At 36.3% G+C, this 14151-nt stretch overlaps 2 protein-coding genes and 1 non-coding gene across 3 annotated transcripts; 2 read left to right on the top strand and 1 right to left on the bottom strand.

Moving 5' to 3' along the window:
- Window positions 1-206: 206 nt before the first annotated feature.
- On the bottom strand, window positions 207-5807 carry LOC142221081 (uncharacterized). The gene is made up of 5 exons (XM_075290614.1): window positions 5546-5807; window positions 2014-2135; window positions 1526-1823; window positions 1291-1458; window positions 207-1237 (listed from the first exon to the last, which is right to left on the bottom strand). The coding sequence occupies exons 1-5, from the start codon at window positions 5658-5660 to the stop codon at window positions 249-251; spliced, it is 1692 nt and encodes a 563-aa protein (XP_075146729.1). The 5' UTR covers window positions 5661-5807; the 3' UTR covers window positions 207-248.
- Window positions 5808-5966: 159 nt separating this feature from the next.
- Window positions 5967-11707, top strand: DhpD (guanine deaminase). The gene is made up of 7 exons (XM_075290627.1): window positions 5967-6190; window positions 6271-6534; window positions 7892-8046; window positions 10286-10457; window positions 10644-10745; window positions 10802-10967; window positions 11030-11707. Exons 1-7 carry the CDS (start codon window positions 6092-6094, stop codon window positions 11455-11457), a joined length of 1386 nt encoding a protein of 461 aa, XP_075146742.1. The 5' UTR covers window positions 5967-6091; the 3' UTR covers window positions 11458-11707.
- A 1794-nt stretch (window positions 11708-13501) lies between these two features.
- On the top strand, window positions 13502-13608 carry LOC142222839 (U6 spliceosomal RNA). Its single transcript, XR_012718436.1, has one exon. It is a non-coding gene; the product is annotated as a U6 spliceosomal RNA (small nuclear RNA).
- The last annotated feature ends 543 nt before the right edge of the window (window positions 13609-14151 follow it).

Genomic DNA, 14151 nt, shown 5'->3' with positions numbered 1-14151 from the left:
TTTGGGTGTAAAAGCTTCCTTATTAAATGAAGCACGCCTAAAAGCGTGATTGGGCATTAGAGGGTTAACATAGAAGTGATATGAGGGAAGTTCACTATCTTTGTTGAAAAATTAATTGCCACAACTGGCCCAGAACAGACCTGTGGGGAACATCACAAACGAAAATCTTAAAAAATGAAGAAAAAAGTAGCAAACAAAAAACTATCTTTTCCATGTTATATATCCCTTACGGATATACTTTATTCTTATCAAAAAGATGATGATGTTTCATAGATGTTTTTAAAACTTTTACGCCAGTGTTGCATTGTAGGTATATTTGTTGACGCTGATGTATTAGTATCATGTTCCTGATTTGAGGGATTTAAATCTCGTGGCTCTTCTGTAAATGTGTCGTTATTGTCATCATCACCGCATCCTAGTATTTTGCGATATAATTCCACGTTATAATGATGATTGTATTTTTTGTGTTTATATTCGTAATTTTTATCTGTATCTTTCGAAGCGGCTTGAGGGCTCTGGATTTGAAGGTCAAGCTTTTTACTAACGTTACCAACAGATCTTATTACTGATTGTGTGTTACAAACATAATGGTAAATTGATTCAACATTATCAGTTTCTATATTTCTTGTAGGACAAGCTGGAAGATTTTCTCTCCTTTGCAAGTTGGTGGCAACCTGTGTATCATTTTGCTGTAATTGTGACTGTGTCATAACATCTTTGTTTTGTTCTAATTCATTCACTTTAAGGTATTCACATTTCGTTGGATCAGGAATCGAAGTTTTCTCAAAATTATCGTTAATGATTTTATTGCTCATCGGCAAAGATGTAATTACATGTACTTTGTTCTGGAATTGTAATTCGCCAAATGTATTGTAACTATTGTCATTATCTAAAGATTTAGCACTGGACCATTGTTCTGCTTTGTTGATGATAAATTCAATGGGTTTTTGTATCAGTTTATTTTCAATGATAACAACACTAGTGGAGGCTGCATTTTCTACAATATTAATCGTAGGAATCATATTTTCGGGAGAATCATTTATATCCAGTCTTATTTCGCTATCCACACTATTCCTTAATTCATTTTCTTCAATCAATTCTGGCGTAGAAATCTTCAAGATTTTTACAATATTATTGAATGTCTCTTCAGGATGTATGGTTTTAATATGTCTTGTCATATTATCTTTACGTGAAATATTTTTATCACATAACACACAATAATATTGAAGAATGTTTTCTGAAAATTGATTATTAATAATAATATTAAAATAAAAAAAACAATAAATATACCTTCGTGAATTTTTCGATGTCGTGACAGAGCCCCTGTATCTCCAAAAGTTTTATCACAAATGTGGCATTTATAAATGGAAGTTTGGCGATTATGACGTTGCACATGTGATCTTAGTATGGAATTACGCTGGAAGAACTTACCACAAATTGAACATTTAAATTGTTTCTCTAGAAAAGAAAAAACAAGAATCAGTTGAAACCCTCTACAAAAGCCTTAAGATATCGGGGACCTTACTTTCATGAGATTGTAAATGTAGTTGCAATGTTGATTTGGAAGCATATTTTTTACTACAATATGTGCATTCATATTGTAGCTGATGTAAATGTTGAGCAGCAATATGTTGCTCTAAAGAAATCTTTTTTAAAAAGGTCTTATCACAGTAGGGGCAAGTTTTCGGTTCAACTTTATGTAAGCTTTCGTGTTTCTTCAATGCCAATGGGTTTGAGAAAATTTTATGGCACTGGGTGCATTCATTTACAGGCGAAGCATGTGATTCTTTGTGATATTTTAATTGAGATTGGCGGGTAAAAGTCTGAAAGTATTTAGCAAATCATATAATATAGATCTTTGTCTGTATTCTCCCATGATCCAGTTTACGAATATGCGAAATTTTTATCAGTCGATAAAGGCCAAACTAAAATAATTGTAATAAATGATGAGATTTTGATAATTCCAAAATTTGCTGAATTCGTAAACCAGACAAAAGAAGTTTATCTTTATACCTTTCTACAAATGTCACATTCGAACGTCTCTTCGTTTAGTTGTTTACATTGTAAGTGATAGTATTTCTGTGTCCGGCTTCGAAAGCGTTTTCCACAGACCGTACAGTTATACTGTACAACACCTGTAGGACAAAGAGAAATATTTTTTTTTTACGGATGTTTAATATTAAGATTTATAATTATCTGGTTTTGTTTTATCCAATTCTAAATGAAGCAGAAAAAGTTGAACAAAAATGTAAAAACGCAAATTGTTGGAGGAAAATATAGGAATACGAAATGTAGGCGAATGGAATCTTCTTCTGCAGAAGGGAGGAAATGCAATAGTCCAATTTGGATTTCAAAAGTATAGTTTTTTTTTCAATTTTGCAAATAACCCACTACTTTTTTTATATTCTGGAAAAATCAATCAATGTCTATTTTAGACTAGACTAAAAACTATGATTTTTTTTATTAACCGACAACTACTTCCATTTCTTCTTCATATTTGGTTTGTTATACCATTTTCCTCATGATTACAATATTTTACAAAAATATATACGATATTATTTAAACCGTGACTGTGAAACCCCAGTCCAAAGTTAAAATGGCTTAAACCATAAAGGTGGGTACTATGTTCGGTTTTTTCTACCAATACTCTGAATTAAAAGGCAAAAATATATGTGATAACGAAAATATGTTTCCTTTTTTTAATCAAACCAAAAAAAAAATGTCGAAATTTTTAATGGAATTAAGTGATATTTTGAATATTTAGAAAAATTCTAACCATATTGTCCCCTTTTAAGCCAATTGAAGATAATAAATTTAATAAAATCTTATATTTATACATTTGAAAGGTCCTTATTAGGTGTGCTCAAAACCCTTTAATTTAATAACTTGGCGTAGTACAATTTTTCAATAGTCAGGAGGCTTCTCCGATGAGATTTGGATTCTAGGAAGTGTCACCAAATTAAAAAAAAAATGGCAGAGAAGGTATCAGCTTTTTATATCCGAAACATCGAAATGTTACCAGTATTACTGAGAGGGGATAAGTTACTGCTGAACACCCTCTCGAACCCCTCCACAAGGGATGATTGGATTTCAGTCACATTTGGCGACGTGACTGTGACTGATCCGAAGAGGTGCGCCAAATACTTCAACCGACAGTTTGTCGAGCATCCCGAGAGTGATAGAGCGAAAAGGAGAGCCACCCGTCGTGTACGTGGTCTCCGAGCCGATGACACACCACAATTTACTGCAGCCGAAGTTACCAATGTCATCAACAGCGCGAAACCATCTAAGGCGCTGGGCCCTGACGGAATTTCAATGCTAATGCTGAAGCATCTGGGAATACTGGGAGTTGAGTACCTGACCAGACTCCTCAATTTGTCTTTGGAATCACACATTATACCCGATGTCTGGAAAATGGGAAGGGTGATTCCACTACTGAAACCGGGCAAAGATTCGAGCAAAGGTGAATCGTACAGACCGATATCCCTTCTTTCGCCAGTAGCCAAGACACTTGAGGCATTACTCCTCCCCAGCCTTGTGGAGAATTTTCCAGCTGCCCACCATTAACATGGATTCCGTAAGGTACATAGTACGACAACAGCCTTACATGCCATTTCGACACATATTAATAAGGGACTTAACCAGCCCAGGCCGTGTCACAGGACGGTCCTCGTGGCGCTTGACCTATCGAAAGCATTCGATACGGTCAACCATGCCACATTATTTGAGGACATCAAGAATACGTCCCTACCGGCAGGAGCGAAGCGTTGGGTGCTGAATTATATGTGTGGACGCCAGTCGTACGTGGAATTCAGGGACAGAAAGTCAAGACCGCGTAGAGTTAAACAGGGAGTTCCCCAAGGTGGGGTGATATCTCCGGCACTGTTTAACCTCTACATGTCCTCGATTCCATCCCCTCCTGACGGCGTCGAGATTGTATCATATGCGGATGACTGTACAATCTTGGCATCTGGGCCCAATGTTGATGACATTTGCGATCGGTTGAACGTCTACATAGCTAATCTTACCAGTTATTTCACTGCGAGAAACTTGAGGATATCCCCCACCAAATCCTCAGCCACACTATTTACTACATGGACGGCAGAAGTGCGCAGGCAGTTGAATATCAGAGTCGATGGAGTAATAATTCCGACCACAAATTACCCCAAGATTCTTGGGGTCACATTCGACAGCCTTTTTAGGTCATCTGCCCATCCCACTGCAATTTGTAATAAGCTCCGTGGTAGAAACAAGGTCCTCAAGTCACTAGCCGGCAGTACTTGGGGTGCGGACAAAGAAACCTTGCTAACTACTTATAAGGCAATTGGCCGGTCAGTGGTAAACTATGCAGCGCCAGTGTGGACACCGCAGACCAGTGATACGCAGTGGAATAACATACAAACCTGCCAGAACGCTGCTCTTAGAACTGAGACTGGGTGTATCCGCAGCACACCCCTGGATCACCTTTATGTGGAGACAAAGATCATCCCTGTGCGAAGACACAACTACATGTTGTCAAAGCAGTATCTCCTGGGTTGTTATCGCAGTAATCATCCAAACCACCATCTTATGGATACACAACCACCACCCAGGAACGTAAGGGTTGATATACATAATCTAGAGCGCGAGATCCATCGCTATAAAAAGAGAGCCTCTAGATCAAGCAGCGTACCAGGCAGGTTTGAACAGGATTCATGAGGATACTGTAGCTGAAGCGGTGAGAAGCTACAAGGTTAATCCTGTTCTTGGAGTCCGACCACCAAGATCAGGCAAGTGCAGCCGCCTCAATTCCTACTTATCGGTGATTGATAGCAGCGTAGCTGACGTTTGTCCAATTTGCAACCAAGGGCCACACGACACGCGTCATCTTTTCTCTTGCCCAGCCAAACCAACCCGACTTACCACCAGATCACTCTGGACACACCCCATCTAAGTCGCAGAGTTCCTTGATCTGCCAACAAGCTGATGTACCAAGCGTATAACATGAAATGGATGATATCACAATAAACTGTTACAACAACAACAACAATAACTGCTGAACAACTTATTGGGTGTTCAGTCGACACTGGGATAGAACCCAAGATTTTTTGTGTTCAAAGCGGGCATGCTAATCATTTTATCACTTCCACTCTCTGTAGAAAAAAGTATTGTCTTAAGAACTTTTTTAAGACTTGTGTCATACAATCAATTAAAAGGGTCTTGGGTTTGATGATAGAGTGCATGATCATTAAAAATAATAATTTTTTTACTTTATATTTAAACTAAATCCATAGACATTTTTGAATATTTTGAATACTTTGAATCAATATGAATGAAGGCTTTACATTTTTCTGAATCATGATAGAATTTTAGAGTCAACAAACAATAACATTGGAGTTGCAATTTTACGTCAGTCATTTTTGCAATAACAATATTTGTGCAGGACCGGTTCCTCAAACGTGGAAGCATATAGTAGCTATATTTTCACTCAAATTAAAACAAGATATTCAGTACTGGAAATGGCATTGTGCTTTAAATCTACAAGGATATAGAATTCACATTTCACCTGTTTCGGACACTTCTTCCACAATATGATTTTGTTTGGAAACTTTCGACTCCTTTGTTCTCAGTGATTTCTTCCCAGGCATTACAGAATGATTTCTTAAAGCATATTCTTCCATTCCCAATTACACATTTCTTTGTCCTGCATCATGCATCAACTCCGACATTTGTATATTCAAAATGTTTGGAACATTTTTTGCAGAATTGCCTTGTTCTTAACTCATGATAAACAAACTCATGATAACTCATGAAACACAAATGATTTGTGATACCATTACGATGGTGTGAAGTCTTAATTAAAGGTATGCGTTACGATACGTTTGTAAACATAGTGCCGCAAAAAAATCATATGGCATCTCTGCCTAATTGTTGTTGTGAAAGCTTTGTTATAAACAAATAACTGATAAGATACAAACGAAGCTTTATGCCGTTTCTATCTGCTGCCGAGGGGTTTCACGATCATCGCTTAGATAGGGGCCCATTTCAAACGCTCATTAAAGCAGCACATTGTGGAATCTTTTCACTCATTGCAATTCATTTATTGAACAAGATGGCTAAACTTTTCTTGGGACAAGTGATCTACACAAAGGCTTTAGATGAATTCGTTGTGTATACAAAGGGATTCGTGGCTGTCAATAACGAAGGAAAGGTTTGTTAATTAATGAAATTCCAATTTATTCAATCAAAAATTATGAAATTCTAATTTATCCAAATACACAATATTTTTAGATAGTCGCAGTTGGTAATGATTACCAATCATGGAAATCTGGAAATGGGGCAAATTTTCTTAAAGATGCTAGAATAATTGTTCTGGAGAAGGAACAATTTTTAATGCCAGGCTTTGTAGACTGTCATATTCATGCTCCCCAAGTTGCACAAATTGGTTTGGGTTTGGACATGCCCTTGCTTGAGTGGTTGAATACTTATACTTTTCCTTTGGAAGCGAAGTTTGCCGATCAAGAATTTGCAAAGAAAGTATATACTAGAGTTGTGGTAAGTCAATTTCAAAAACCGCAAATAGAAAATAGATTATTCGCATACGACTTTGTTCTCCATCGGTCAGTGGAAAGTTGGACATTAGGGATATTAGGGTTGTATGCGTTTCATATTAATATTTTATTAATTTAGCATTAATTTAATTAATTCAATTTTTGTAAGTCACTATGGCTTATTGCCTTTTACTGCCGACACTTAATATAATCCAGCAGTAATACTTGGGACAAAGCTGGTTAGGTTAATTATACAGGCATTTTAGATTCACATAGACTACACAATCCATTGTGAAGCCACACGTGGTGAACATTTTTTTAATATTTTTCACTGGATTTATTTTGACATTAAGCAGATCTTTGTATGTGATATTGTTATCGGTATTTCAGGTTTGGTTTTTGATTCTCCGATTCTATGTTTAGATCAATGAAAATGTCTTTTAACATTACGTATGAATAGGAAGAATCTCGGAATAGGGCTAGATCGACAGCTCATGTTGTAAACATCTATTGATACTGTCTATCTTTATAATTTATTATGATTGTAAATCTTTAAAAAAGGTGATGCACAGTGGTGGCATCATTATACCATACTTTTTGAATATTTTCCCATAATTGTTTTTTGTAGCTGCAGGGAAGCTTAGAGAGTTGTCTCTTGAATTAGCCCCAAAGGTTTTTAATGGGATTGAGGTCGGTGGACTGACTTGGCCACTCAACAACATTTGAATTATGAACCCGAAACAATCATCAAAGTTGTTAGTGAATGGTTTCGTGATCATAGTTCGAACGTTGTTGAGTGGCCAAGTCAGTCCACCGACCTCAATCCCATTAAAAACCTTTGGGGCGAACTCAAGAGACAACTCTCTAAGCTGCCTGCAGCTACAAAAAACAATTATGGGATAATATTCAAAAATAATGGTATAATGTACAGGTAGAGATTCGCCGTAAGTAAATTTCATCCATGCCTAAGAGAATTGTAGCTGACCTTAAAAATCCCGGTGAATATACAGGATATTAGCGACCTGGTTTGATGCTTATTGCAAATACTAACTTTCATGTACAAATTCTTACATTATTTTCATGTTTTTCATATAGGCCTATTTTACTGTCCACATAAAATTTGAATTTACTTAATTTCGAGTTATTATTTAGTCCTATCTGAATTCTAAACTAATTTTCAAATATACGAAATATGTTTACTTTATAAATTAATCCGAAATATTCAATAAAAAGTACAAAAACCATGGCCTCGTAAAAAAAATACTTACACCTATTTTTCTGTCCACATGTGTATAGAGTTCAGCCAAAAATTTTTTAAGTATTTTTTTATATTAAATAAATATAAATTTCTTCAATTCCAGGAATCTACAATTAAAAGTGGCACAACACTTGCATCCTATTTTGGTACTAACAACAAAGATAGCACCGTAATTCTTGCAAAGGAGGCTTTACGGCAAGGCCAACGTGCCTTAGTTGGCAAGGTTTGCTCGAATTGCAACAGTCCAGACTTTTATGTGTAAGTCTACATTTTGACATTAACCAAATTTGATAAGGCAATTTTATTATTCATCGTCGACATAAATTTAATAATTCATTTTTATGTTCATACCGCAAAGATAATGTGTCAATTTTACCACAAATTAATTAGTTTTTCCAAATAGCAACATATTTTTAACATTTTTTACTGGATTTATTTTGCCATTAAGAAGCAGACCATTATATGTGATATTGTTATCGGTATTTCAGGTTTAGTTTTTGATAATGATTGAAATAATGTTTTAACATAGCCTTAAAAAATTTCGTGGTCTATATCTTTGGAAAATTAGCGTATTTAAAAACAAGTAAGGAAAGTCTAAAGTCGGGCGGGGCCGACTATATTATACCCTGCACCACTTTGTAGATCTAAATTTTCGATACCATATCACATCTGTCAAATGTGTTGGGGCTATATAACGGTTTGTCCCAAATACATACATTTAAATATCACTCGATCTGGACAGAATTTGATAGACTTCTACAAAATCTATAGACTTAAAATTGAAGTCGGCTAATGCACTAGGGTGGAACACAATGTTAGTAAAAAAATAGGGGAAACATATAAATCTGAAGCAATTTTAAGGAAATTTCGCAAAAGTTTATTTATGATTTATCGCTCGATATATATGTATTATAAGTTTAGGAAAATTAGAGTAATTTTTACAACTTTTCGACTAAGCAGAGGCGATTTAACAAGGAAAATGTTGGTATTTTGACCATTTTTGTCGAAATCAGAAAAAATATATATGGGAGCTATATCTAAATCTGAACCGATTTCAACCAAATTTGGCACGCATAGCAACAATGCTAATTCTACTCCCTGTGCAAAATTTCAACTAAATCGGAGCAAAAAATTAGCCTCTGTGAAAGCTATATATGGGAGATATATCTAAATCTGAACCGATTTCAACCAAATTTGGCACGCTTAGCTACAATGCTAATTCTACTCCCTGTGCAAAATTTCAACTAAATCGGAGTTAAAAATTGGCCTCTGTGGTCATATGAGTGTAAATCGGGCGAAAGCTATATATGGGAGATACATCCAAATCTGAACCGATTTCAACCAAATTTGGCACGCTTAGCTACAATGCTAATTCTACTCCCTATGCAAAATTTCAACTAAATCGGAGCAAAAAATTGGCCTCTGTGGGCAAATGAGTGTAAATCGGGCGAAAGCTATATATGGGAGCTATATCTAAATCTGAACCGATTTGGATGATATTTTGCAAGTTTTTCGAGACTCATAAAATATTGGGATGTACGGAATTTGAGGAGGATCGGTTGATATACACGCCAATTATGACCAGATCGGTGAAAAATATATATGGCAGCTATATCTAAATCTGAACCGATTTTTTCCAAAATCAATAGGGATCGTCTTTGAGCCGAAACAGGACTCCATACCTAATTTTAGGACAATCGGACTAAAACTGCGAGCTGTACTTTGCACACAAAAATACATCAACAGACAGACAGACAGACGGACAGACAGACAGACAGACAGACGGACATAGCTAAATCGACTCAGAATTTAATTCTAAGACGATCGGTATACTAAACGATGGGTCTCAGACTTTTCCTTCTTGGCGTTACATACAAATGCACAAACTTATTATACCCTGTACCACAGTAGTGGTGAAGGGTATAAAAATTGCACACCATATTCTGTTTTACGTCAAAATATTCATCCCTCCAAACAGTGAAAACAAAAATGGTTTTTAATGTAAAATTTTGAGACATATTCTTATGGGCGCGGAATACAGTTTAAAAAATAGCGAAAGAGCATATTTGAAATTGAAGATTGGACCAAGAAAAATGTCGGGTTTTACTATGTCAAATTAACCACTAGTCACATACATACAGTGAGCGTCATAATAAACTGTACATACGAATTTCTTTCAAAACACTTTTTATTTCAGTCTACGATTATTTGGTTTAACTATAGAGTATTTAAGTCTCTACTTAAAGTTAAAAATCGAAAATTAAACGCAACACAACAAAAATCTTCATTACAACAAACCCTTGGTATGGCTTATTTTGATGCTTCCTGTATATAAATTATTTTCAAATATCATAAGTCATTATTTTCATTTTTATTTATTATTATTACACCATATTACATTTAAGCCGTTTTTCAAAACAAAATTGAGATTAAGAATAACGATACTTCTCCAAACAATTCATTTATGTGTATTGTTTTATTACGATTTCTTTTGCAGTGAGAAGACTGAAGAATCCATTAACGCCACAAAGGAATTTGTAAATGATATGAAAAACCTTGGTAGTGAATTGGTTAAGCCAATTATTACTCCACGTTTTGCTCTAAGTTGCACCAAGGAATTGCTGAAAGGTTTGGGCGACATTGCCAAAGAAAATAATTTGCATATTCAGGTTGGTAGAATAGCTGCCTATTTTTCATCACATATGTATCTAGATATAGAGATAATAAAAAAGGGGCGTCCTACTAGTGGTGATACACAATCAATACGCATTTCATTTGTCTAATGACTGCTTCTTTATTTACTAACAATTTTCTTAGAGAGTAATTTCAATAATGTTTTTTTTTATATTTTTCAGAGTCATATTAGCGAATCTGTTGCAGAAATTGATTTTGTTAAACAACTATTTTCTACTTCTTATGCCAAAGCATATGACAATGCCGGACTACTAACCAACAAGGTATGTGGTGTGAATTTGTTTAAGCTTTCTTTTGGTATTTATTGTCTTTAATTCAGACCGTTATGGCACATGGTGTTCATTTGGAAGATGATGAGATAGTTTTATTGAGAGAACGTGGTACTTCTGTTGCACATTGTCCAGCTTCGAATACAATGCTTAGTTCTGGATTTTGTGATGTATTACGTTTGGTTAGAAATGACATCAAAGTAGGATTGGGAACAGGTAATCATGTTAGAATTAATAACAACTTTAACTATTTACTCATATAAATCGATTTGTTTCAGATGTTTCTGGTGGAAATTCTATTTCGATTCAAGATGCAATTCTAAGAACACTGGATGTGTCACATCACTTGGAATTTGTTAAAAAGCAAAATATTATTGGAACGGGAAAAATGAATAACGTTGGCGCAGAATGTAAAAACTATACACCCATTAATTATAAACAAGCAATTTATTTAGCTACTTTGGGTGGTGCTGAGGCCTTAGCTATGGATCATGTATGTGGTAATTTTGAAATCGGTAAAGAATTTGATGCCCTTATTGTGGATACCAGCATTTATCCTTTACACAACTTTGGTTTCTATAATCCCGAAGATTATAATAAAAAATCCGACGAAGTAAAATTGCTTGAAATGGTACAAAAATTCATTTACACTGGTGATGATCGTAATATTGTTAACGTTTTCGTTGCTGGACAACAAGTCAAATAAATGTGAAATTCATTGGCTTATTTTGTTCGTGTTTTGGCAGTTAAACTTTAAATACAAAAATAATATTAATCATAAGTTAATTGCATGAATTTAGTAGATATTTTTGAAAATTGCCTATCCCTGTGAAAACGAACATAGTTCCTTGCTATAGCCAAAAGAAAGTTTTTCCTACAATCTTAATTGGAATTTTGTTAAAATATGTCTTCCAAAATATTTTTATGAAATAAAAATCGTTTCAATTTATTAAAAATATTATTTATTTATTTTTTTTTTTTTTTTTTTGAAGTGAGTACTAAATTCGTTCTTCAACGTAACTTGAAGGAAATGGTCCACAGTATCAATTGAATAATTTATCACCCTTTAAAACAACATATTAAAAAAGTAACCGGGATTTTTTTTTTTTTTGATTATCACTCGTGAAACACGATCTTAGTACCGGCCTTTATAGAGAAACGTTACACTCACAGGAAATAATTAGTGGACACAACAGAGAACATTCCCTAAAACACACCAAATTCGTTTTGTCCTCCCGCTAACAATCACTGCGTGAGTATACACACCTTCAAACGGTATGGCACAGTGGAAGTGCGTTATGCGCTTTACAGAGTATCAGTTATTCCGGACGACAGTGCTCGCGTGTGGTAAACTATGCAGCGCCAGTGTGGACACCGCAAACTAGTGATACGCAGTGGAATAACATTCAAACCTGTCAGAACGCTGCCCTTAGAACTGCGACTGGGTGTCTCCGCAGCACACCCCTGGATCACCTTTATGTGGAGACAAAGATCATCCCTGTGCGAAGACACAACTACATGTTGTCAAAGCAGTATCTCCTGGGTTGTTATCGCAGTAATCATCCAAACCACCATCTCATGGATGCACAACCACCACCCAGGAACGTTAGGGTTGGTATACATAATCTAGAGCGCGAGATCCAGCGCTACAAAAGAGAACCTCTAGATCAAGCAGCGTACCAAGCAGGTTTGAACAGGATTCATGAGGATACTGTAGCTGAAGCGGTGAGAAGCTACAAGGTTAATCCTGTTCTCGGAGTCCGTCCACCGCCCATAGCACCGGAGGAAAGAGACCTTCCACGACAGACTAGGGTAGTTTTAGCCCAGTTAAGATCAGGCAAGTGCAGCCGCCTCAATTCCTATTTATCAGTGATTGATAGCAGCGTAACTGACGTATGTCCAATTTGCAACCAAGGGCCACACGACACGCGTCATCTTTTCTCTTACTCAGCTAAACCAACCCGACTTACCGCCAGGTCACTCTGGACGCACCCCACCTTAGTCGCAGAGTTCCTCGATCTGGCCACAAGCTGAAGCACCAAAGCGTATAACATAAAAATGGATGAAATCACAATAAACTGTTACAACAACAGTGCTCGCGTCGAAAATATCCCATATATATTCATATATTGACCACATTATAAGTTAAGTCCGAAGGCATAATCGATACTGGTACATGTTTATTGGATACACTGCGATTCAGGAAATCGCAGGGATGTACCTACGAATGGATCGCATAGGAATTGCTTTGTGGGCATGGCAAATGCAATTGCTGCATATTTACAATCAAAGCGCTAAATGTTCACATTTTTACAAACATATTGGCCACACTGAATTTACAGTTAATTTTCATTTTAATACACACATTGGCCACTCTGAGTTTACCGTTAATTTTCATTATCCACGTGCTTGTTTTTAATTCGTAGCTTATAAATACTCCTTCAGTGGAAACTTGCCATTTAAATTGCTTCCTAAATACAGGTGTTTTGTGAAGGGACTGAGATGAAACTAGTGATTCTATTACATAGCAGCATATCGATCAATGATTTAATGAATTGGCAAATAGCTGCAGTCAAACAAAAGTCAAGAAATCAAACTGCGATACGCGGAAAGATGGAGCCTAAATTGAAAATAAAAATAAGACAAAAGGAACGATGAGAGCGAAAGAGATGGAACTAGCTACAATCGTTCCTTTTAGTGAACCGTTCATTGGAACTAGTTCGCTCCAGAACGACACAAGACTAAGCATTGTTCTTGCTTCGGCAGAACATATACTAAAATTGGAACGATACAGAGAAGATTAGCATGGCCCCTGCGCAAGGATGACACGCAAAATCGTGAAGCGTTCCACATTTTTTCGAGCTGTTCTTTACGGATGGGTCAGTTGATGCGAATGTCACAGGAGCTGCTTTTTATCATGTCAACTCGAACACGACGAAATCATACTTTGTTGATAAGAAATGGTCATCGATGTCGGCGGAGATTTTGACATTCAGACAGGTTGTTGCCTTTGCTGAGGATAATGGATTATCGAACATTGCGATTTTGACGGACAGTTTGAGCGGGCTGCAGGCTGTTGGCAATGACAAACATGGTAATTATATTCTAGACGAATTTAGAGAGAAGGTGAATGGTAGTTCGATTATTGTGGAGATTCACTTCGTGCCTGTCACTCTGGCATTCGCTTTAATGAAATTGCTGACGCGGCGGCGAAGAACGCACATAGGGATGGATATCGGTTGCATATGGGATGGCCAATCAAGGACGCGGGTAATGCGATGGCAAGTGTGTTATGGCAAGAGTGGAAGCAGGAGTATGAAGAGCTTGCAAGGGAGGATTGAAGAAATTATTTTTATGGGATAGCGCCGACGACTGTGAGAACGGCCTGGTTAAGAATTCT

This window comes from Haematobia irritans, chromosome 1, assembly GCF_050003625.1.
Source record: "Haematobia irritans isolate KBUSLIRL chromosome 1, ASM5000362v1, whole genome shotgun sequence".
NCBI lineage: Eukaryota > Metazoa > Arthropoda > Insecta > Diptera > Muscidae > Haematobia > Haematobia irritans.
This window is presented reverse-complemented; position numbering and strand designations above follow the sequence as displayed.

Excerpts from the sequence above, each read along its gene's own strand:
- LOC142221081 (XM_075290614.1), bottom strand. The coding sequence starts at position 5,660 with ATGGAAGAATATGCTTTAAGAAATCATTCTGTAATGCCTGGGAAGAAA. Across the intron at positions 2,136-5,545 it reads GGAAGAAGTGTCCGAAACAG|GTGTTGTACAGTATAACTGT; the intron begins GTGAAATGTGAA and ends TTTGTCCTACAG. Across the intron at positions 1,459-1,525 it reads ACATTTACAATCTCATGAAA|AGAAACAATTTAAATGTTCA; the intron begins GTAAGGTCCCCG and ends TTTCTTTTCTAG.
- DhpD (XM_075290627.1), top strand. The coding sequence starts at position 6,092 with ATGGCTAAACTTTTCTTGGGACAAGTGATCTACACAAAGGCTTTAGAT. Across the intron at positions 8,047-10,285 it reads AACAGTCCAGACTTTTATGT|TGAGAAGACTGAAGAATCCA; the intron begins GTAAGTCTACAT and ends TTTCTTTTGCAG. Across the intron at positions 10,458-10,643 it reads AAAATAATTTGCATATTCAG|AGTCATATTAGCGAATCTGT; the intron begins GTTGGTAGAATA and ends TATATTTTTCAG.